The 26259-nt window shown below is 33.7% G+C and overlaps 1 protein-coding gene across 1 annotated transcript in view; it reads right to left on the reverse strand.

Annotated features, from left to right (window-relative positions):
* LOC117335420 (TBC1 domain family member 9-like) overlaps positions 1-14854 on the reverse strand; it is a 30217-nt gene extending 15363 nt beyond the window's left edge. The window contains exons 1-19 of the mRNA XM_033895392.1: positions 14700-14854; positions 14072-14183; positions 12879-12930; positions 12210-12287; positions 11577-11663; positions 10072-10155; positions 8340-8473; positions 7311-7376; positions 7001-7077; positions 6646-6699; positions 6163-6234; positions 5104-5236; positions 4474-4593; positions 3873-3964; positions 3324-3512; positions 2578-2686; positions 2097-2191; positions 1117-1211; positions 465-611 (exon numbers count right to left, since the gene is read on the reverse strand). Of these exons, the coding sequence (XP_033751283.1) occupies positions 465-611; positions 1117-1211; positions 2097-2191; positions 2578-2686; positions 3324-3512; positions 3873-3964; positions 4474-4593; positions 5104-5236; positions 6163-6234; positions 6646-6699; positions 7001-7077; positions 7311-7376; positions 8340-8473; positions 10072-10155; positions 11577-11663; positions 12210-12287; positions 12879-12930; positions 14072-14183; positions 14700-14743 (1840 nt within the window). The 5' untranslated portion in view covers positions 14744-14854. The remainder of the gene's footprint in view (positions 1-464; positions 612-1116; positions 1212-2096; positions 2192-2577; positions 2687-3323; positions 3513-3872; positions 3965-4473; positions 4594-5103; positions 5237-6162; positions 6235-6645; positions 6700-7000; positions 7078-7310; positions 7377-8339; positions 8474-10071; positions 10156-11576; positions 11664-12209; positions 12288-12878; positions 12931-14071; positions 14184-14699) is intronic.
* Between the last annotated feature and the right edge of the window lie 11405 nt (positions 14855-26259).

Below are 26259 nucleotides of genomic sequence, written 5' to 3' on the forward strand. Positions count from 1 at the left end.
AATTTGATCGGATGTTCAGCTTAATTAGCATCTTGATATTTAGGTAACTCTGTTATTCCCACTAGTAGTACTAGTAGTTGTACACTATCACAGGGCTTTTTAATTTGATTCTGATGTTCAGCCTAATCTGTCCGGTTCTCTAAATTTTGACCCTTACAAATTAGTTTTAATAATAAAAAAAAAAAATCATTGATGTTAGAAAAACCAATTAATCAGAAATTTCTGAAAGTGTACTGTGTTCATAAATCTTTGGCTTCATGTATTTTTGGGATGTTACGAAACCAATAAGTAGTTGATAATTTGGCATTAAGACAAGATACAAAATACCTGAATCATTAAGAAACAAAAACATATATATACTATATACATTTTTGACTAGTAAAAAACAAGGTTAAACAACTTCTAACTTGAATCATGTCCCTTTTGTCATGCCTATCTTATAGTGACCTATCTCCATGACTTACTTTGGTCTATAAGAGCCCCGACTACCTTGGTGTTATAGTAGTCGGGTAGTAGTCTCTCACACACAGCCGTCAGTAGCCAGAACGCCTCCTCCTCATCAGTATAGAGGAGCAACACACTCGTTACAATGTTCATTGCCTGGCAGTAGCCTACAACAGATGGAGATATATATGTTCTAATCACCGACTAGTATTTGAATAATTATATTTCATTCAATGATGATATTTCTAAAATTCTTTTATATAGAATGATTCATTCAATAATAATATTTTTAAAATTCTTTTATAAATATACAAAGGTTAAAAAAAAAATTGTATTATCTAATTTTAAAATTATTTATTGTTAAATTAGTACTTGTTCAATAATGCATATTAGTGTCATAAAAATGCTGCACTGGTTTTTTTTTAATATTAAGCCTGAAAATTATCTCAATTAGTACATTAATTAATTAGTAATTAACACAATACTGTATCTACCAATTCAATAAACTCATTCATTTCTATTGTTGCTCAGTAGAATTTCAAACAAACAGTACTATATAATAATAACATAAGATTACCCCTGGTTTTGAGTCAGTGGTCATGTTTTGGCCTCTACCATGATAAACGTGTTTTAATAAATATGTATAAAATTAATAATAACAGCTACTCTTACCTATTGTAGGGTTTCTCCAAGCATAGGCTGTTAGAACCCTTCTCAGGGCCCCAATCCCGAGGTCGGACTGGAAGGCTGGGTGTTCCGGTAAAGACCTGTTGATCAAATAAAGGAAAACTGTAAAATTCATAGGAATATGACATGTCATCAAACCAATACACTTACTTCAATGACTCTTCACTGCTAGTTAAATATATATGTAGTCATTTCATTAGTCCCATACTGGTGAAACCATGGAGACTAAAGGTTTCCTCCCAGTCCATCTGTCTCTGTCTGCTTGTCAGTCCGTTTAACAATACCCAGCTTGCTTGTTATCATTGACAAGAACACTGTCAGAGTGCTGCCTGATTACCTAACACAAGACATGGAGATTTCAAATTTAATACATTATATAGGACAGGCAAAACATATCCACAGAGGTTGTATCATTATGACTTCCCAATTCATAGCCAAGACGTTTTCGATTTCGAAGCCATTAACGGATAAGATATCTTTTGATGGTTTCTATTTCTATCATATACATGTACATCAATATTAAAATGGACAAAGCCAATCTTTTTTAATAAATTAATATTTAGGTGTTTTATTTTTTCTCACAGGAATATGAACTCACAAAGCTGTTAAATATGTGAAATATTGATTGGAAATTTTACAAAACCAACGGAAACCTCACGTCATAAAGAGTTTTTAGGTTATCATGCAAGCAAATTGCTTCCTCAATTTTTACCTGTACCACTTCAGGTATAAATCTTAATGAATCTGTAGCTGTTGATATAGACATTAAAAGTTTTTGTTAAAAGTTTTCTGAAACACACGGTCACTTGAAAAGGTCCATCCTTATTCATTAATGAACAACTCTGGTTTAATCATGTAAACTGTTTGGCCATGATAAATTGAATGGCCTGCAGCTGTCTGTAGAAAATATGAGTAGGTGAATTGTCTATATGTATAATTAAAACTTATCTGCTATCAACTTTTACCTGTGAAGATCCCTCTCTATTTCATCTGTTGCCAGTGAGTATTTGCCAGAGCTTTCCTCCACAAGTCTGCTGTAGTACCCGGGATTACAAGATTTCTACAACACATCCAGTAATTATATGAGCAATAAATGTTTTTGTCGTGGGGAAGTCAACATATATCATAACAATATTTTACTAATTAACATACAGTTTTAATACAGAGGGGAATGACAGTTTTTTTTACTGTAACTACCAATCTATGACACACAGAAAATCGATTTATGTATTCATTAATTGCAAGCATATTTGTTATTAACATGAATCACTAGTATATAATATGCTACTGATTAAGTCAGAAGACAGACTTTGATTATTACACAGGTGAATGATTTTAATGTTTAGATTTCTTTGCTATGTTTTGATAATATAAGTCGAGTTACCTGATAATAATCAGGTAAATTCAATATCAAAGTACATACAGGTAAACTTAATACAACTGTACCTCATTGATGGCTCCTGAGAACAACATCCACACCTCACCACGGTATTTCTCTGGGAGACCTTTCAGTATCAGCTGTAATGTAGCCACTGTCCGGTACATACACACACCCCTGTAAATAGTTAATATTGGAAAGTCTCTTTCAGGAACACCAAATGTTAACCAATTATTATCAAATATCATCCTTTCTATGATTTAACTCAATGACCTCTAATTAACTAGTAACTAGTTAATTTCTGTGAGACATAAATGCCCCCGCTGCCACTTGTCACCCAAGAACCTTAGCAGTTCCTGAGATTAGCTAGTTACATTGCCATCAGGATGCGACAGGACAGGAAGGGTGGGGATGGGACGGGATGGGACGGGATTGGACGGACATGGGTAACACTATATGCCCCCCCCCCCCCCCTTCCCCCATTTCATGGCGGGGGCATAAATAGAGTTCCATGAGCATATCTGATCACATATCCTTATAAGGTTATGTTTCAAGGTAGAAATTCTGTATTACTGGCAATACAGAAGTTAATTATTTCAAAAGAAATAATAATTATTAGCAATAGACAAGTTGGTCATGGCAATAGAGGAGTAAAGTATTGCAATATATAAAATACACAGTATATAATTATTGGCAATTGACAAGTTAATTACTGTAATAGACAAGTTAATTATGGCAATCGACAAGTTAATTATGGCAATCGACAAGTTAATTATGGCAATCGACAAGTTAATATTCATAGGACACAACTTACCTGCCATACTCAGCAAAGTGGATGTTCCAGAGATGTTCCTTGACCGTTTCTCTGGATGACAACTCGTCAGAGTCACGTCGACAAAAGAGACTGACCAAAGCTGGCTGTAAATCAAAACTGGCACCAGACTTGTCTGTCGACTCGTTCACTGAGCTAGCATCATCCGACTTCTCCGACTTCGTTCTCGGCCTGTGACATAACCAAACCAAAACATAATTTATAAACACTGTCGACTCGTTAACAGAGCTAGAATCATCCGACTTCGATCTCGGCCTGGGACATAGCCAAATCAAAACATAATTTATAAACACTGTCGACTCGTTAACAGAGCTAGAATCATCTGACTTCTTTGACTTCGTTCTCAGCCCTGGGACATAACCAAAACATAAATTTATAAACAGACAACACAAAGAAAACATTAAATGTGACATCATGATCATTACAAAACTACTATGAATGTTTTTAAACATCATAAATTATCAAAAAATATAAAATTTCTGCTTGTTTTAGTTACTGTAATCAGAGATTTAATAAGATTTCAAGTCTTACCTTGCACTCGGCTGTTGTTGTTTTGCGAGGAAATCAGATATCTTCTCCAATATGAAATCTCGATCTCCAAGTTGTGAAAACATCAAATTCAACTGTGGATTGATATGAAAATGAGAGATATATATTATATGGTTTGCAACCAACCTTGGTCATAAAATGAAACAAATAATTGTTACCTAATAACTGAATTATCAGATATTCACAGATTCTGATTCAGAACATGTAGATAAAAAAATTACCTATATATGGATTTTGAGGAAATTCAAACATAACTTTTTGTTTTCTAAGAAAAACTTTGAAATAAACTTATGTTGGTTTGATAAACTTAAAATCATGCAAACCTTTGCAATGGGGGCATCTACAGATTATATTGATGTGATGACAAATATAATATTAAAGTTTCACTAAAAATCGTTCATAATTAAGATAAATGATTATACACAGCACATTCAATGAAATATGGGTACTAATTTCTGTCGTAAGAACAACTTTCATAGCATTAACTATACAACGGTGTTGGAGCTCCCTGTATGATGACATTATGATGGATATGTGGTTACCATGGTTACAGTGTACAGTACCATGGTTACAGGGTACAGACCTTGCCCTTGGTCGTGATGACCAGGCCTTTCTGGTTGCCGTCCGATGATGCAGAGTTGTCTACCTTTTCCACCAGCTGAATCTCGCGTGTTGGCATGACAATACTGACTAGTTCGCGTACCTGAAGATAAACAGAATATCAAACCGTTGCCTGTTAAAAACCGTTATGCACACATGTAGCAAAATTTACACAAGTATTGGTAAGACTTACATCACATCACATGATTGCTGGGACAATTGAATGTTCTTCACCTGTAAAATCCATACCAGCTGCCTAGTACTACAGTGTAAGTTTTCTTTTAACATGAAATAACTATATATAATTATAGCAGTATGCTTTGCAGTTCTGAGACAAGTCATGCGAGTATACCAACCCTATTGGCAAAGCAAATGTAGTTCTGAGACAAGTCATGCGAGTATACCTACTCGATCTACTGGCAGAGCAGATGTAGTTCTGAGAAAAGTTTTTTTTTTTTTTTCATTTCAATAAATTTTATTGTACAGAAATATACAATAAGATCAGATAACAGACTAAGCCTATGTAAATCCTCTCCAGGACAAGTCATGCGAGTATACCTACCCTACTGGCAAAGCAGATGTAGTTCTGTGAAAATCATGCGAGTATACCTACCCTACTGGCAAAGCAGATGTAGTTCTGAGAAAGGTAGAGTCTGCCCCAGACATTCTGTTTGTTATATGGTGTCCACAATGTACAGTCGGTGTCGCCATCCAATTTCTCCATCAATGGCAAACGAAACGCTAACCTAAACCACAAAATGTTAACAAGTGAAAAAATGTTAAAATTATTGGCAAGACAAAAGGAAAATCGTGCGAGATGTTCTGTAAATGAGGTTATTTTTGCAAGGGATGAACTTCACAATGTAAACTATACATGTAGGGGTAGGGGGTATTTTCACAATCGATCCATCATTATTTGTAGTTTGAGATTACGTTTGTCAAATTGATATCAAAATAATATGCATGGAGGAAATTTTCGCGATCAAAAGGACTGCATATTAAGCGTAAATTTCCTCCTCACATAAATTTATCACCATTTTGTCTTAACTTATTATCTTTATTTATCAAGTAACTTTTCAACATAAATATTGTAGAACGTCATGTGCAGTAACACTATTATACTGTAATCAATGACTTATTATCATAATGGCGCAATAAATATATGATGTCATATGATTTTCTCTGTACCAAAAGCATACTGTTCAATTTGAATGCCAGTCTCATTATAATAAAAAAAAAAATATTAATAAATAGAGTTATTATATTCTCATAACTAAGAGTTATGTGATACACAGAATCACACGTTTTAAAAGCACTTGCCATATAAAAATTCTTTAACTTGTTTAGGAAATTCCATATGGCATAGCCACAAGTGTTAAATCCTTTGTTTCTGCTCTGTGTGAGGTTGTAAGATACATTAATATCCAAACGGAGACTCTAAAGTTAGACATTTATTAATACTCATGGCTGAATTTTCGCTTCAGAAACCAAAAAAGTTGATATACTGCCAAAATTTAATTCTATACTGTTAAACTGTAACGAGTTATACATTTAATTTTTTTTTTTACTTAAATCATGTTTGAAAAACATTGTACAAGATAGGCATGTTTCTATTTGTTTCAGCTCTGAATATTTTTGACACTTTTTGGTATATGGCATCAAGTTGACAAACCTAAATGCATCACTTCTAGCTCTGGCATCCAAATCTCTTTTTATCGACGATGTCTTCTTTGGCGTCTTTTTTCCTGAAAAAAATGATATATGTTTTCATTTCCCTAATTAATATCATCCATAAACCATATACAGAGTAGTTGAAGAGAGACTGTCATAGTTATACCATATTTTCAAATCTTTAAGATTTAGTGCCTTTACGCTCTTATTCTGTTATTTTCAACACTGTCCATTTATTATTGATACAGAATACATGTTCTGAATATCTTTTCATACACAAGTTCTGAAAAGCACTTTAACCAAATTATAGCAAACTTTGCAAAACATCCTGAATTAATTTAAATTTGCTACTTCAAATGGACATGCCTTAAAATACAAGATATTTCTTGATATTTCTTAAAGTATTACTGACTTTAGTTTTCATACATCTGTTTTTTAATTTATAATTCAAATTTTCTTTAATTCCATACAATATTTCCCTTACTTTGTCCTATCTGCAATAGTCTTGTCTTCCTCAAATCCACCTTCCTGCATCAACCTTAAATGGAAACAATTTAAAATTATCTTAACTTTATCACATCAGTCAATGGTGGAAGCTTTCTGATTTTGATCATTCCAATACATTATATTTATTTTTATTTCACAGATATTTTAAATGGCAAGAGAGTATGTTTAACAAAATAATTTTACATTAATTCTTCAAATTAACACAGATATTTGAGCTTGATGTTCATACAGATTTGATATCTGTCGCTTGCTGATAACTATAGATGAATGATCAAAGATACCAGTTTAAATTTCTAATTTTATAAAATATGTGAAAAAATACTATAACTCACTGTTTCATAGCCATATTAGCCAGCTGTTCCATTAGTCGAAAGGTCTCCCCACTTTGCAGAAGCATGGAAAAATAATACTGAAACAAGATATTTGAGAAAAAAAATCTCAATTTAGATTTGTTCCTGTTTAGACGAAGACTTTAAACTATAGAACATATTGTTATCAGGTTCTGGTGTGAAATAAATTTTCAACTTGGAAAATAAAAACGGGCTGATATTTTTTGTCAGTATTATGGTTTTACAAGCTGATTTTAACATTACATATATATATATATATATCATGTTTTTCTCTAATATAAGAGGAAATTACCTCTCCTTCTCTTGTCTTCACCACCAGACTATCGGGAAACAGCACATTGTTACCAATATCTAATTTCTGAAAAAGAGTAATTTGTAATGACATGCAATGTGCTAGTACTGATTTTATTGTTGTAACAATTGTCTTCAGAAATAACAAGATAACAAAAGCAATATTTAAAAAAAATCTCTTTCTTGATGTGTTAACATTTAATTCCTTCATTTGAATAAAGTTTAGGTTGTCAAAATCAAGCTGACTGGAAAATATGTATTTTTTTCCAAGAAGTAAAAGTTATAATCTTTACACTAATAAGTCAGTTTCACTCTCAAGATAAACCAAAGTTCTTCGAGCACTAAGTCCTGAAAATTCTTAATTCGACTCGAAGTATCACTAATTACCGCAAAGACATACAGTATTTGTATACGATACGCCTTTTTCTTGTACATTAATCCGGCTTTAATTTCATTACATATAGGCACAAACACTCATATAATCATCGTTCGGACATAGATTTCATCCATAGAAATTGTGCATGTTTCTGATTTCCGAACGAAGGAATGCCCTGCCCCTTTAATCAGAATATCAATTCTTTCATGGCAGAAAATGTTTTCACCGCCTACAAAAGAGGCACATATAAATGAAAGGGCATCTGTATGCATAGAATTTTTTACAATCAATCATAATCTCCAACTGGAAAAACTGATGAGTTTCAAATTTGAATATGTTAAATGTGTACAAGATATGGTGTCTATTTGTTGGTTTGGCGAACTTGTTCACCTCTTTTGTTCGTTGGTGTGCAAAACATATTCATTTATTTTGTTCATTGATTTGGCGAACCTGCTCATCTAGTTCGTTTGAGTGGCAAACTTGTTCAACTATTTTGCTATAAATTTCAGACAAAATCCTAATGAACAGCTGGATTTAAATTCTGGCCTTGGCTGTCTTTGTGAAGACTTGCCAGAAAGCCAAAAAAAGTCAAACCATTGGCACTGTGATAAATCTAGATGGTTCAGATGTCAATATCTCACGCCCCATACTGACCAGTATGTCTGTCCAGCGGATGATGACCTTGTCCTCACGCCCCAACAGAAATGAGTAGAAACACAAATGGTTAACACTCAGATACATCCATCCCTGACGAGGCATGCGACTCTTCCAGTAGCTGCATGAGTAGTCTACAACACAAACGGTGTCCAGGTCATTTACAGGGCTCAAGTAGCGCCTATTTTAGTGGCCATGGCGCCTTAAAATCACCATTGGCGACCAGTTATTGACCTATAAGGCGCCTGCATGACCACTTAAAAATTGTGTAAATTTGCAATTTGGTTAATCTTTCAAAGGTTGCAATTAAGATTTCTTTTTTTTTAAAAGATAAGACAACTTGAGTACTTTGGCAACTAACTTTTCAAATTTTGTCTAGACTTTATAATTTGGTAGCCAAATAGACCACCTGGTAAAAATATCCTCTTTGAGCCCTGTCATTATCAATAGTGGTGTTCTGTTGAACATTGTGTAAATAAAACACAGTAGCAACATAATCACAAACTGTCAGATATTGTTATCCTCGATCGGTGTTTAAACTGCGTGATCACAAAATGACTTTCTACAATACATCCCAATATAATTGTTGCTAATACGTATTGTATTGATATATAGAGGATATTGTATGGTTTTCCATTTAATATAACATATATTTCTGAGTATAACAGAATATCGAAATTTTCTGTCATATGAGTGAAATATATATAATATATGTTATATTAAACTTTAATATTTCAGAAATACAGCAAAATAACCAATTAATCTATATTCGCTTCGATTGGAAAAATCAGCAAGTTTCAATGAGTTGAATACAAAGGTTCGCTCTGATTGGTCAAAAACGAAAAACTTATATTTTCCCTGCAAAAGTTTTATTTTCACTGCAAAATTTTATATTTTCACTGCAAAATTTCATATTTTCACTGTTCATCGCTGCATTGAAAATATAAATTTTATTAGTTTGATTTTCTATATTTCACTAGCAAAAATGCAATACATTGTATATAATTATACACTTTAGTGGATTACTCTTGGCTCTGAATGACATACATGATAGACAGTTGAACAACACAAACCCTTAAATGGGTATGGGGAAAGTTTTGATTTGAATCAAACATTATTTATCAATATGTTAATAACCCATGATATATAACTTACATTATTTACCAATATGTAAATAACCCATGATATATAACTTACATTATTTACCAATATGTAAATAACCCATGATATATAACTTTCATTATTTACCAATATGTAAATAACCCATGATATATAACTTATTTAACTGCTTTTCAGATAGCCTAGGTGACTGTTTTTGTTTATCAATTTGGTGATCAGTCGGTTTTTGTTTATCAATTAGGTTTGGTTAAGTATTGTTAAACATCCTAGTATCAACAGCTAAGATCATTTACAGACTGTCTACCCTGTGTACGTGTGAGATGCATGCATTTGTGTTTTGGGAGACTGCAGTATAAATATGTTTGTATTATTTCTCCTCTTGATAGCACAGAATCGATTCAGAGATTGGTCAGTTTTATTTATATTTTGCTGGTAAGTGATTGGTCAATTTGTTTAATTGATGGACCAAACCCTGCCATGAGAAATCAAAATATGCAGAGAAAATAACTTAAATTGCACCAATTTTAAGACGGGTGTTGGAATACCATGTTGGATACTAATTTCTTTTGGATATATATATACCAACAGATATTTTTTGTATCATGTCACTTACAATTGACTAGCTTCTCTTCCTTGGGCATGTTAAACAGCTTCATGAACTTCCTGGTCGCTGTTTTATATCTTTTAGTTTCATCATCTACAAAAAAAGACATTTTTTTCATAAAAATCATACTCAAACATTCTCTTCAATCTCCAATCAATACAAGATACAAAGAATCTTGTAATCTAATACGAAAAGGAAATTCCTAAATTCAATCCCACTTTGATAAACTACCAAGTTATCAATAATGTAGCATTTTGAGCATGCATAACCATTTAGTAAGAGATAAATTCACTTCTCCACACATCTATCAGACAGGATGGAATGTATCAATAAACAAGTACACTGATCCCACAATTTACATCAATCATGTCAACAATCTCATTAAAACCTAATTAATTGTAAAAGGAGTGGGTCGGTGTGGCTTGTACATAGTGTTAAATACAGTTTCTGTCGGTCAGCTGACGGAGCATGCTTCTTTGGCTGAGGAGGTAGAGCCGTGGCTTATAATTATCATACCTGAGACCTGGGTTGGATTCCTGTTAGGGCACTCGACAAGAAGGTGTTTTTCCCTGTGCTTTCACATACTATTTAATATAAACCCTTACATTTACGTGTAACTGTAATTTTGGAAATCTAAGAAAACTCCATGACAACTCTCTTTACAATCTTTTCCCATGACTTGATTGGCTAGCAGACTTACCATCTTCTCTCTTTACTTGATTGGCTAGCAGACTTACCATCTTTTCCCTTCACTTGATTGGCTAGCAGACTTACCATCTTCTCTCTTTACTTGATTGGCTAGCAGACTTACCACCTTCTCTCTTCACTTGATTGGCTAGCAGACTTACCATCTTCTCTCTTCACTTGATTGGCTAGCAGACTTACCATCTTCTCTCTTCACTTGATTGGCTAGCAGACTTACCATCTTCTCTCTTCACTTGATTGGCTAGCAGACTTACCATCTTTTCCCTTCACTTGATTGGCTAGCAGACTTACCATCTTCTCCCATGACTTAATTGGCTAGCAGACTTACCATCTTTTCCCTTGACTTGATTGGCTAGCAGACTTACCATCTTCTCTCTTTACTTGATTGGCTAGCAGACTTACCATCTTCTCTCTTCACTTGATTGGCTAGCAGACTTACCATCTTCTCTCTTCACTTGATTGGCTAGCAGACTTACCATCTTCTCTCTTCACTTTATTGGCTAGCAGACTTACCATCTTTTCCCTTCACTTGATTGGCTAGCAGACTTACCATCTTCTCCCATGACTTAATTGGCTAGCAGACTTACCATCTTTTCCCTTGACTTGATTGGCTAGCAGACCTACCATCTTCTCCCATGACTTAATTGGCTAGCAGACTTACCATCTTTTCCCTTCACTTGATTGGCTAGCAGACTTTCCATCTTTTCCCTTGACTTGATTGGCTAGCAGACTTACCATCTTCTCCCATGACTTAATTGGCTAGCAGACTTACCATCTTTTCCCTTCACTTGATTGGCTAGCAGACTTACCATCTTCTCCCTTGACTTGATTGGCTAGTAGACTTTCAATTTTACATCTGATGAATTCTGTTGCATCCTCATTCGCCTCAAATGCACCTAGAGAAAATGTAGAAGTTTTATCAAGTGTTTTTCATCATTTGCTCTTCATCACTTGAAGTGCGTTTGCTTTTTTTTTTTCGTTTTCATAGTCACAAATATTGATGACATCATCATGATATATTATGACATCACATCTTCAATCAATATTTCTTTGAAGTATAAAAATTCAAAATGTTATTTTGTAGATTCTTCGGGTAATGACTGTTTTTTTTTACACTAATAAAATAATAAACTAATTTAAAACCACTTTCCTTTATTAAATTATCAAAGGTCATTGATCTCAAAAGATTTTCTTTTTAAGAATAAGTAGTAACATGTACCTGGTAATATGTTAAAAGACTTTGTTTTTAATAATTTACCAAACATAATCTTGTAACAAATTTTTTTGAAAACTGCCACAAATCATTTTCAAGAAATTATTAATTATTGCTTACTTATCTACAGAGTATTTTGTGCAAATGATTACCTAGCTAGCTGTCATATAGTCATCAAATGCTTTCACAGGAAAAAGATTACAAATTATACTAATTTGTTTATAATTACCCAGAGTTTCCATCAAATGTTGTTCTAGCCATTCCCAATCTTTATGAATTTCTTTTTTGTTATTGGCCACAGCCACAGCTGAAAGGTAACAAAAATAAGGTAGACAATGAAAGAGATTTCAAAACAATTATATATGCAAATGAATTTCAACTTTTCAGGATGACTTCTTGTGGTTATCAATTAATTTAAAGTGCTTTTATCAGATAATGAGCATAAAAACAAAGCAATTAGAATCTTAAGTTTTTTTCAAATAATGACAATACATATATATTAAGTAAACCAGTCATGATAACTAGTGTTGTTCCAATAATCAATTTAATTGATGATTAGTCGTTTTACCTCTGACTATGACTAATCGATCATAATTTTTTATGATCAATGATGTTTTGACTTTAATATAGAAATGTTCAAGATTTACAGCAGGCTTCAACAATCAATAAAAGAACAATATCACCGGTAAATTGAATTAAATATGCCTTAATTCAACATTTAAAAAAATAGCTAAATGTCTAAAACATAGCCACATTTCTGCCTATTTTAGCTACTGTTTTTTGCAGATTTTTTCCCTTTCTGTTCATGATCGATCAATAATCGATCATTGATCGATTAAGAAATGGTGATGATCGATCATGAAATTCATATTTATTCCCAACACTTATGATAACATACTGTAGCTGACGTCTGATCCATGGGGCTGGTGAAGTATTCTATATGGAGGTGTCTGAAAATATGTCAATTATCATCATTAGAAAGCAAGGAAATGTGAATTAAAGCGGATACAAAATGTATACAATTATATTAGTATCTTAAATGAGTTTTTATTTCATTTAAGGTTTAAGTTAACAAGACATAGATTTTTTTTTTGTTTTTGTTTTTTTGCAAGCTTTGGAAAAGCTTTAATTTGGTACCACCTTTTAATCTGAGAAAACTTATATTTTGACAGGTCTGATGTAAAAAAAGACGGCCATTTTGTAATGTCATTCACAATTGATGACATCATGTCATTGTCCACATTATAACGTCAAAAATCAGTCTCAGACTTGTACAAGTGTACAGCAAATGAAAAACGCTCAGGATATAATTACACTAGCACTTGTGACAAAAAGTATTACACGGGATAATTCATTTGATAGCAGGCCAATTATGTGATAAATGTACAATATGTACATTATATTCATAAGAATGTCATAGAAGATATGATAATACACCTTCATACATACAATATGTAATGCTTAAACTAGCTATCTTTAAATTTCCCAGCTTAAATATTTCCTGTAATCTGCCATTTTTGATGTGACAGTCAGTTTACCTTGCCAATCAGCAAACCTGTGTCAATCAAGACTTATACTGCTGTGTACGTGTATTTACATGGTGAATTAACTCTTTTGTTTAGTGGTATATTATCCAGACTAGTGATAAAATTTGTCAATAATTTTCAATAGTCCTTTTAAAAGCCTCAGCCTATAGGACACCATGCTGGTTTTAAATACTAGCTAGACTATAGCTAACTTTGTATTGAAGAACTAATAAAGAGAAATTATCTCTAACCAAGTCAGTTAAAGAAGCAGTTAGCAACTTAGCATTTCTTATACCAGGGTTACATATATAAATTAGAGAAAAAATATGTAACTGGTTGGATAGAACCTCAGGCTCAACAACAGTGCAAGTGGCTGTCCACAGCGATGAAAACTTGAATCTTCCAAAATATCTTAGCTTGTACGTAGCATATATTCACTCAGAAAATCAATACCAACAATCTCAATATGATAAAAACCAGCAGCCAGCTTGTAGCTGCAGGCACCAAGAAAAATGTTTGCAGTTTTATTATTTTATCCATGTTCATTTAATTATACACAATATACCTTGCTATCTAGGACAGTGTCCAGAGTACCAACAAGGAGACCGGTCAACCCTCCTCCTCCGTACCCCTTCCTTCGCTGGAGGATGAAGAAAGGGTTGGCTCTTTCAGTCACCCTGAAATGTAAATATCAAAATGAAAACAAGTCTGATTCTATTTTTAGCATTTTTTACCCGGACCTTAAGCTTGAGGCCAGAATACTTTGAAGTATGAACTTGTAAGATTGTATCGAATTTCAATTGGAGAGGCTAAGATGGTAGATATCTACAAGTAGTGTATATCTGTCTTATGTATATACACGTCAGGCCAAGCCTTACAGATCTCGATAACTGATAGGGTCACTGGCCTTGTAAACTGTTTATCTTTCGATTTATCAGTTTGGCCAGACCATAACTTTTTAGTTTTACCAACTGAATACAATATAGATCAAATTGGTTATGTAATTTAAATAAAAGCAGTTTCATTTATATGAGAATATACATAAATGTTTTATTATTAAAATACGTATCGCGAATACACAGTAATATTGAGGAAATGTAAGAGGTTCTTCCGAGAGCAAAAGGGACAAGGCTGGGACGACAGGGGGTGTGATACTTTGGAAATGTATGTCATTCGTTTTCAAAAATACAAACCAGAGAGCATTTGCCAGCAGGATTTCTTCTGGCTTAAGCCACATAATGGCAGATTAGAGATAACCAAACATTCTTGACAGTAAGCAACGTGTCGGTTTTGTATTAATAGACATGAACATGCACTCGTCAGCTGACTGCCATTACTGGCGTTAGGATTGTCTCGGTAGCGTTTATCGTTTTTAATAGATAGCTTCAGAGGTATTCCGAAATATAATGTTTACGTTTTCTCGTGATCTCGTCCGACTGTGATCATTGTAACATTTTAGGTTATATGACACGTGGGAAATGATACTTTAATGACGCAGCGGTATTAGTCATAAAATAAAACGATACTTGTCAACAGATCACATGTTTTATTCAAATATTTAAATTGCAAGAAAAAACAAATAATGCGCGGGAAAATTTGATTTCATATGACTAGGTAGACTAAAATAGTCTTGTCTGCGTTGTAAAGGTCGCATCTTCCAATGAACTAATTTAGTAATTATATGCCCCGGTACAGTTTTAATTGTTGCATTGCAAGGAAAAAAAAGAAAGAAAGAAAAAACGCTCTAAAATACCAATCGGAAAACAATCTAGATTTCTATTCCTCTCAACATCAAGTGAAATATTGTGCATGTACACAAGTTTCTCAGAAAGCATTTGACTTTTCATGAGACAACATGCATGGTGGACGAAATTAGCAATCGGAGTAGATAATGTCGTTTTGGAAGAATTTATTTAGAACCTAGTTTAAAATTTCTTTTATTTCACTTTAAAGTTGTTACAACAATGAACAGTTAAGAGAAATGGAAACAGGAACACGTGTCACAGCAGCTTATCTAACTTGACCTATCACCGGTAAAAATGGAATGTCTGACGGAAACTTGATTAATTAGGCCTTGGACACTCAACATTTAAAAGGGCCCGGGAAACATATCCCTGGCGTACTCCATGGAACAGTCTATTCACAAATCGCTAAAAGGGTAAAAAACATATAATGATAATGATGATAATAAAACAAGGAAACCTGGTACATCTTAATGGACATATTAAATTATTGACATTCTTAATTCATTTGTCACTTTTTCATGGGTATTCAAAAACATTTTCTAGCAGAGCTTTTCTGGATCGTTGAGCAAAAAAACCTTCACTTTTTCGCCACAATATTCGTTTGGTGTCTTGGTGATAAAATGAAATGCATTATTTGGTACTTGTAGTAATCATTTTATCCAAGGACAACCACTAAAACATGATCCTAAGCGATGCTGTTGTCACAGAATATAATTTATTGCGACCTTGCATTTTGACCAAATCATGAAATCCTCCTCGGTTACTAGAACGTAATTAATGATTATATATATAATACACGTTTTAAAAGCTAATTATTACAAAACTTGCATTTAAACGTAAATGTGGCCGGTTCCTTTCTAGAAGGGAGCTTGGGGTTTAAAATATTTGAGGAGCCTCGATGCAGGGATATTTTTGAATGTGTGTATTGCAATTTCATTCTCATCAAGTGAACAATTCAATTTTGTTTTACTGCCTGAAATACTTTGGGATATTATCTCCCTTAGCACAATTCAGTTCGAAATCGCAGAAAAAAATGCAATTTTCAAGCTTTGATATGTTTAACACAATATATTAATTCTTTAAGGTAAATAAGAATCCTAAAAGAAGTTGTTCATGTTTTTATTTTCCCTCGATAATACAGACAATGCATGCATTGTTGTTACCCACGATAATAACTACAAAAAAATCATGTGAAAATCTGGACATTGATTTGATGTCAGCTAATTGTATTTTATACGTGGAGTCAATTAATCTCAGCTGATTCCTACTTTAGAAGAGATGCTCGCTTTTATATTTAAATATCCATCAATATCGCGCGTGCTTGCCATTAGTCTGGTGAGCGCTGACTGGCAGCGATATCGACCTTGGTCTTCATACCCGAGTACGGGAGTGTCAGTCTGGAAGATTTTTGTTCATAAGTATTGAGACTGATCCGAGGACCAGTTCATGCCGGTAAGTTAAACACATATAAAAGTCTTATAACTAAGTATTTTAATTTCTAACCTATAATCTCATACCTATTAATGTTAAGTTTTGTTTTGGTTTGTTTGTTGTTGTTTTTTTTCTCTCTCTCAAATTTGTACTTGTAGTCTATTTGATAGACATTGAATTTAAGATGTATAATCGGAAAGGCAGCGCCTTGAACATTTGTGATCTGGAAAGCAAAAGATATCTTTTAAACCAGTTATTGTCAAATATTGGATAAGTTTAACATAACAAATCGGCAACATTTCATGTTCTGAATGAAAAGTGACATTGTTGAATATTTTAGAACGAATTCTGAATGAAATGAAAAAATAACATATTTCTCCATAGTTTATATATGACAATGTCTCCCATTATCATTATGCCTGTCAAATACCGACAGAATTCCTTCAAGCATTCTTAAAACTTGTTTCTTGTGTTGTAACTGCTATTTTATTGCATTTCACATTAACTGTGGAATTTAGTTTTGTATAGTTGAATATTACCAATATGTTGTTTCATTTTTTTAATATTTTATCATTTTCTGATTTTTTTTCTTTGAAAAAAAATTACAACAACCTAATATCTCATTCCTGCGAAATGGTGGTTGAAATTCCACATGTTTCTTTTACCGTTTAATTTGGTGTAGTATAGTGCGATGTAGCGTAGGAACGTCATTCAGAACGGGATATTTCTTCTTTATCGTCCTTTTCATTCCTATGTCCATGGATTGTTTTCTTAAACGTCTGTTTCTGTACCCTGACGGGCACAATGTAATGCTTTTGAAATCTAATATGTATCATGCTGTTAAGTTTTGAAGGTTAATACCAGTGATGAGTGAATTGTCAACACGATTTTTCAGGATGAGTGACATAGTGTGTCACTATTTGAAATATATTCTCTTGCTTAACAAATGTATCCATGTATTATATCATATGTCCTGTACAATTCTGTATGTATGCCGTTCTCTAAACTTTATATGTTTATGAGAATAAAATATTGTCATTGTCATTGTCATGAGATGACGTTTCAAAGTTAGACATCATCCATAGACACGGTCTTTATGTCACATTTGCTACAGACTGGATAATGAATGAAAACATACCGAACAAGCCATAAGCTCTTCATTTTTAGATTTCTTGTGTATATTATTACATTAAAATGTCATATTTTCCAATATGGTTTAATTATACCCTAGTGTAGTAATTAATCCCTCTGGCTTTGGATCAGAAGGTCGTGAGTTCAATACTACTGACGACAGTGACAGTTGATTTTTTACAGAGAGGTAACCATTTATCCTTCAAGAATGACGAAAAAGTGCCATCAATAAGCTTTAACAAAGCTTTCAAAGACACCAAGACTGTGATTGTATGATTCTGTACAACAAAGACTGTGCCGAATGCCTTGATGGCTTCACATTTCATTTGCCAACATTGACGTTTTTCTTTTTCAGGTTGAAATTTGTGACGATGCCGACCATTGTTCAGATGTTTGCGCATGAAGATGGGAATTTGGCGGGCGGGTACAGTACTCAAAATTTCATGGAGGTGAGGAATAACATCCGCCTTGTTATGCTATGTGTGGATATCTGTCTAAGGAACGTTGCCTGTATGAGTATTTTCTACAATACCTTGTCGAAGGCCTGTAGACTTCATGACAATGTCTTCTACAACCCCGACTCGTTTGTCTTGGAACCAGGATGGCACTATTACAGAACCGTAGGAGGTAAGAACTGTACCGATGGTGAGGACCAAACGTTTAGAAATTCAAAGATGTTCTGATCAATTCGGTAATTCGGGACATTGGATAAATAACAATAAAGAGAATACTAGTAATGTATAGTACTATATAGTAATATATTGTATTGTAATGTATTGTAATATATAATAGTTTACAGTAGTGTACAGCAATGTATAGTAATATAAAGTACTTTATAGTAATGTATTAAAGTAATGTAAACTAGTGTATAAAAATGTATAGTAATTTAGCATTATAGATAATAATGTTAAGTAATTCATAGTAGTGTATAGTAATGCATATTAATGCAGAGTAGTGTATATAATATGTTGTAATATATAATAGTGTATAGCAATGTATAGCAGATATATAGTATACATTAATATACAATATATAAAATCGCTTTATGATATTCTTGCCACTTTCCTGCACTTCAACATGTTTCTTCTTTCACGTTCCTGATTTCCATATGCGTTTTATTGCATTCTATTTACATCTGTGTCTTTAATTGTTGACACGTTAAGTTGTGGAGTAGAGGGCTTCTATAATTTGTAATCTCTTGTGCCCAATGCTTTTACTAGATTTTAAGAAGCATTAAAATATGCTCAAATTAAATTAGTAAAAGTAAACTCAATACTATTAAAGTAACATCAGTGAAATAATCTCTGACAAGGTTTTTTGTTATCTCGTCAGGTCTTTAACAATTAAATCTTAATTTAAAAAACAAACAAACAAACAAACAACAAACAAGCAAACAAGCAAACAAACAAAAAACAAAAAACAATAGTGGTCTAAAAAAAATAGGTGATTGTCCATTGTTGATTTCCAGCAGTGGCTAAACTACATTCACCTTCTCGTTGTGACAGAGACAAATATATATCCACGTGACGTCATCCTGTCAGAATCAATCGATAGTAATATACAGGATATGATGGGAATAGATATGTTGTGATGATGCTGTTCACTCTTTGGTGTATCTCCAAATATAATTACACGCATGACTGAACACAGGGAGAAAATTTAATTACAACGCTTTCAACCAAAACATATCAATATGTTTTACACCTTTGATATATTGAATAACTTGTTCTACCTCGATTTAACGGTTCCTGATAATGGTTGGCCTTGATGTTTTGCAGTCAAATCATACCATACACATGTACATGACACATTTAATCAACAAAGACGAACCAGTTGACACGTGAGATAAGTATCTGCTTATGGTATGTTCTATAGAGAAGAGAGAACATAGACGTGGTAGTCAATAATTTTAAAATAAATAGGTCTAGTTTTATCTACAATCAAAAACATTCTCCTATTTTGAAATGAGTTGCATATGACAATCTAAAATAAACTTCTCTTAGGAAAAAATTAAATAGCAAACCAATATCATTTCAGGAACAATAAAAGGACTCTATAAACATTATTGCCTACATCAGCGAAAACATTGTAAATGGGAAGTCGACGTCATATCTGGCTACTAACATTCAACGATGACTCGTTGTCGCTGATTTTTTATGACAATCTCTTTTTGATACTGATAGAGAAATTATAGCACAGAAGGTAATATTATATACATATATGCGTTTTATGGATATATATTTCTTACTTTATCACAGTGATACACCAAAGCATCAAAATAATGCCAACGTTTTAAAAATCTGAATTATTGCTAAAAGACACTGGCTGTTAATAGGACGTTAAAAAAAAAACCTAACCCCCCCCCCCCCCCCCAAAAAAAACCACAAAAAAAACCACAAAACTTATTCTGTTCAGAAATGAGACAAACAATGATACCTGGTAACCTGGAATTGTATTTTGTAAATAGATAAGATATAGATAAGTAGATGAAGTCCACAAAAATTCTCGCTCTTAAACTAAGAACCGTGTTAGTGATAGCGAAATTTCCGCAATGAGATCCTGATGAAAATGCCTTTGTGTTTATACTTATCTTGAGACCATGTGCTATCTATTTGAGAAGCAAATATTGGAAAGAAACCTTTGGATATCGATCGAAATTTGTTACACTGAATATCATATGTTTCGGAAACATGTCACGCTTTATTTGTGACAAGAAGACGGTGTCCCTGTTAGCTGGATTCGAACTAATGATCACTGTCGTAACGAATAACATGATGAGCCACGTTATCATACATCTATACTACATGCTGAATTGAAGGCATCTTATATTTCTATGTCGTAAACGAACAATAATTTGTCTTTCCTACGTTTACTAATACCTACGATTGAGGAAAATGCTTTTGGCGTCACTGACAGCGTTTACACACGTTGATCAGAATGTTTCTTTTTTTGTTTTTTTTTGGGGTTCTTTTTTGTGTGTTTTCGATTAAAATACATGTATGATGGAAACTATTTCGATTTTAAGTTTATGAAGTATATTTCTTTTCAGTAACCATTTTACATACGTACACTAAAAACCTCGATTTTTAGTTCCGAAAACTACCCAGAGTTAACATTTGCTAGTGAAGGACTCGGGAAGATGAAACCCAGTAACTTTGATCAGTCTCTTTTGTTTCCCAATTCACATGCAGATCCTAAATGTGATGTCTACCATGGATTCGTTCATCAACGAGACGCAGGATTTTGTTATCGGGCAGAATCTGACCTCCTCACCTCCTCACATGCAGAAAACGCATGCGCAGCGAAAAGTTCCGCTTTAGCCATTCTGGACAATGCACAGAAACAAAATGTGGTGGTCGGAACCCTTAACTTTCTATCAAGTAAGCAAATACTGTTGATTCGATAATGACAATCCACGCTAAGAAATATCAGCGATTCTCATGAAAATATACCTTCGGTTTTCGTTAGGGTCAATGGCGTCTGTTGCTGCATGGCTTTAGATTGTGATGTTTGCATCTGTCCCATATCCTTAGAAACCTTAGACAAATGATTAATCTCTAAAACGGGATATATTTCATATCAAATACAAATCAAGCCATTAAGAATGGTAAGTTGGCCTGGTATCGGTAATGTGTACCTAGTGGGAAATCGAATACTAATACTATTAGTACTTTGGAAACCTTTACCAACTGAAATATGAGAGGACCAATATACTGCTACAGACTGATCGTAATAATAACCGCTCAAATACTTTGTTTATAAGTAGTAATCAAATATGCCAAGATAAAATGCTCAGAAAAGATGTTAGCGATATGACTTTCGACAAAATGTATGAATGTTTAAAAAAAAAAGGATAAATAAATAAATGAATAAATATATAAATAGAACTATTTTAAGAGCAGTTTAAATGATGAAAAAAAATTAAATCGGAATTCCCACCAAAGAAACAATATAAAGGAATTATATTTACATATGGACCATGCATTTTTACTATCATTAATATTATATTGTTTTTCTCTACGTTAACTCGATTTTATTGTGTTTTCCTAGCCAAAGATCCTGCCCCGGCCCAGATATCAACTGTGGAACCAGTTTTACAAGGATGCTACATGATTTCTGAGGTTGACAACCTTAGCACACAGTTTACCGGTGATCTGGCGCTGACAGTGCAGAAGTGTTTCGATGTATGTCAACCATTGGGTAGAACGCATACCATGCTTGAGGTACGTTTGATAATAATGCAAATGAAGTACTGTACATATATATATCAATATAAAATGACGTATCTATTTCGGGATATTGAAATCTTGTCCCATTACTGAATTCAAATAGATTAGCAATTATTGGCACAGCCACAGAACTTGCCACAGAAAACAATTAACAGAAACTGCAATTAGCGAAAAAAATATAGTGGTAGTGGAATGTTTTTAGCGCGAAAAACGCTAGGATAAGACAACCACTAAAATGCGTACGTTTACAGTAAAACATAGAAATTTGCACTGCAGTGTCGTTATATATAAATCTATTATAGTTGTAAGTTCCGTTTCGGGTTATAGGAATTCGAACTGAAATGAGTACAGTAAGAATACGGACGCGATAAGAATGTAAACAATTAATGCTAGTCACACTTGACTCTCGTTTGGACGAAAGTTATAGAAAACATCATTGCTTTATTTTTTCGTGTGGATTACCATATTGTATCACTTCCGATTAGAAGAATCGATTTGGTAGTAAGAACGTACACGTTTTCAAGGGTTTCCTTTGATCATTAATTTTGAGTATATGCTAAAAACAGTGAAAATGATAGAGAAGTTACCAATAAAAATAGAAACTTTACATAATGCAATTTTTGTTTGTAAATTGTTTCCACAGAATGATTTGTATCTTTTTCTCTCTTTTTTTTACGTTGCTTAGATACAGACAAAATGTCACTGTGGTGATCTCAAGGCTAATGCAGCAAAAATTGCCGACGCAGGTTGTAATAAGATATGTTCTGACGGAAAGTTTTGCGGGAACTTATCCGGGATGTATGCAACATACGAGCATGTTACCACCTCTACAGCCGGTAAGATCCACAAAGATACACCACACATAAATGTACACAGTTCTTAAAATGTTAAACTACTGAAGTGAACGATAGATTTTGTATATAATTGCATTACTCCAATTGAAATAAAAACCGAAACGAAGTCATTGTATATCCTATTTAACCAAATAAACATTAACGAAGGCATACTTAATATGTTATGTTAAATTTATCTACGTTCCAATATATATATATCAAGGAAAAGTATAGAGTCTTTCTTTAAAAGAACAAATTGCCGGCTAAGTATATTCTCTATATTCTCATATAAGCAAGTACGGTGAAAAAAGACGCGCGTGATATATATTTTGAGTAGTTGTTCTCTCAAAATAAATATTGAATACATTTAAAGTTTAATCTATGACATTGGGAATTGAATCCTAGTCTACTGATAAACAATATGTAGACAAATCCAAACGTTTCAGACGAGTCCCATATTTTACCACTGTATCTCTCAATTTTTATTCAAATGTGCTTATATCTTCTGTGACATTTGTAAAATCCTTTGGATGGTTTCAGTTGACACCAGTTTGAATATTGTTGTCTGTTTGTTATAGGTCCTAGTTTCGTTGGGTTTTACATAGGAGCAACATTAAACGCAACTGCTGTCCAATGGATCTGGAGGGATACAACACTAGTTGTGTACAATGCGTTCGATACATCAGACGACTCCCCGCTATCAGAAACCTGTGCTGTGATGTCATCAGATGTTGCGTACAAGTGGTATTCAGAAGCGTGTACCTACACTGCTGGATATGTCTGTGAAGTTGATCTCTAAGATGTTATGACGAATATAGCATCAAATGTCATGTTTTGTGCCGGCGATATGATACTTTGTTTCTTATCCTGGACAGGGTAATCCCCAATTTTACCAGTGTGAGATTTTCTTTTCTTTTACCATGGACAGGGTTATCCGCAGTTTTACCAGGGTGAGATTTTCTTATCTCACCCCAGGGAAAAGATAAGCTACACGTGCTCTTATCACGTTCTCAACAATTGTATTTCGTCATGTCAACAATACCATGACGTCACGTCGATAATTCAATCACGTCACGTCAACATTTCCTTGCATTGCTTTAACGTCAATATTAGGTACATAAGAGGGTAAACAGGGTAAGAAAAAATCATTCACCCCCGTGGAAGTGAGACAGGGGGATCTCAACCTTCGGGATAAGATAATTAAGCTGCCAAACACTCGGCAAGCCTCGTGTTTGACAACTTTAGAATCTTCCCCTCGGGTTGAGATTCCGCTGTCTCACCCCAAGGGGGTGAAAGATTCTATTAATCTCACCCTATCACCCTAGGGTTTAGACAAGCTACATGTGCTTTTGCCCGTTCTCAATAGTAGTATGACGTCGCGGCAACAATACAATGACGTCACATCAACAATTCAATCACGTTACGTCAACACTGTCTTGCATTGATATAACGGCAATATTAGATACATACAAGGGTAACATTGTAACAGAAAAAATAATCCTTCATGCCTATGGGGATGAGACAGGTGGATCACAAACCTGAGGGTAAGATTCTTAAGCTGCCGAACACTCGGAAAGCCTCGTGCTTTGACAACTTAAGAATTTCTCCCCCACCTCCCCCTCGGGTTGAGATTTCCTGTCTCACACCAAAGAGGGATACATGATTCTATTGATAGTGTACATATTTGATGTCATAACTGGTAATAGTATAAAAGTGTCTAATCATTAATGTTCGATACTTAAAAGCTCACAGCTGAATTACAGTACAGTGCAACTTCCGAAAACCGAACCTTCTAAAAACCGAACGAATGGTGTGATGTATTGAGACCTAGCCGTGTGCTTGTTGTATTTGGACGCATGCACACGTTTCTGGAGGTATAGCGTCGATCTTTGGAACAGCTAACAGATTAAAAAAAATCATAATACACTTAGCAGTTTTATTTCCCATGTCCAGATAATATAACTTTATAATCTAAGGTTCTCTCTGTGTTTTCCGATAATTACAGCATGAACACAAAAAAGAATCGTCTATGAAACCACAGCACTCTGATATGGCATGGATTGTATGGCAAAATAAAGTACATGTACAATTGATGTTTCACAGGACTATTATGACATGTAAAATTGTCATCTCTGAATGAAATTATGTACACGATAGATAAAGAGCTATGTTGAAAGGTAAGAGGTAATCAACAATACAGACAAGGAAATGCCAAAGAAATCCTATAATTCCACACTTGTTCATCATGTCATTGAGTTTGTTTCAAGGTATACATCAGAAACAGGTAAAGTTGTTTCTATACCTGAATTATTGGCAAGCAATATACGTCCATTAAGTTGGGTGCGTGTAAAGACTTATGCACTCATTTGGAATTATGACAGTCATACGCGTAATTCAAAGCTGTGCTATATAAGAATGTATTTACATTACGCATGGATAGTTATTTTGAAGTGTCAAGACGACATCTTAATGGGAAAATGATCAATGTCATTGGCTGTCTAAATGTCCTTAGGGATGGATTGTCTCTAGATGGAATAAATTCCTTCCATACTTTGTGGTGTTTATGTTTTTTTTTTATCAAGGTGACTGAGCTGAGTCAATTATCACAAGATAGAAATGAACAAGTTGTTACTTAGGCTGACTACCTCGAAAACAGCAAATTTAATGTAGCATTGATTTGCATTTTTTCCTTTTTAACACGTTTTTGTTTTTTGTTTTGTTTGCTTTTTTAAAAAAAAAATTTCTAAAAAATCTTTACCAATACATTTGTTTTTGTGGAATATAAACCCGAAATGTAACACTAACACAACTAATAATATAAACAGTTTCTTGGCAGTGGAAATGTAGTTATGCTAAGATTACTATGTAAGTAACAAGATAACCGGTCATGTAAAAGTCTTCCGTTTAATACATGACGTTTATCAAACTACAGTTTGCACTTTAGAATACACTGTAACGCTATGGAGTACATATTATATCTACATAACAAAATGTAATATATTGAAGCGCCAAAACGTCAAAAATAAAAATCTTAGACTAACATAACACGGAGATGAAGTACATCTGTAAACAATGGTTTATTGCTCGTGTCAAATGGCACAGTATGATTAATCAGCCAATCAAATGTTTTTATATAGCAAAAGTTAAGCTAAGTTAAAATTAAGATACCCGTTCAAAATTGATGTACACTCCTTCGAAATTAATGTGACACCAAAAGGAAAGAAAATGCCACCAATACCTTACTTTAAACCGAAATAAGACAATAAATGGATTTAAGCGGTCACCAAAATCAAGGCGAAATGACTCCTCAGAAACAGTTCATTTGTCCTAACTGATTAACAGGAAAATCGTAAAACACTAAATGATATACATGCATGTATTTCA

The sequence above is a fragment of the Pecten maximus genome, chromosome 10 (assembly GCF_902652985.1).
Source record: "Pecten maximus chromosome 10, xPecMax1.1, whole genome shotgun sequence".
In the NCBI taxonomy this organism is placed as follows: Eukaryota; Metazoa; Mollusca; class Bivalvia; order Pectinida; family Pectinidae; genus Pecten; species Pecten maximus.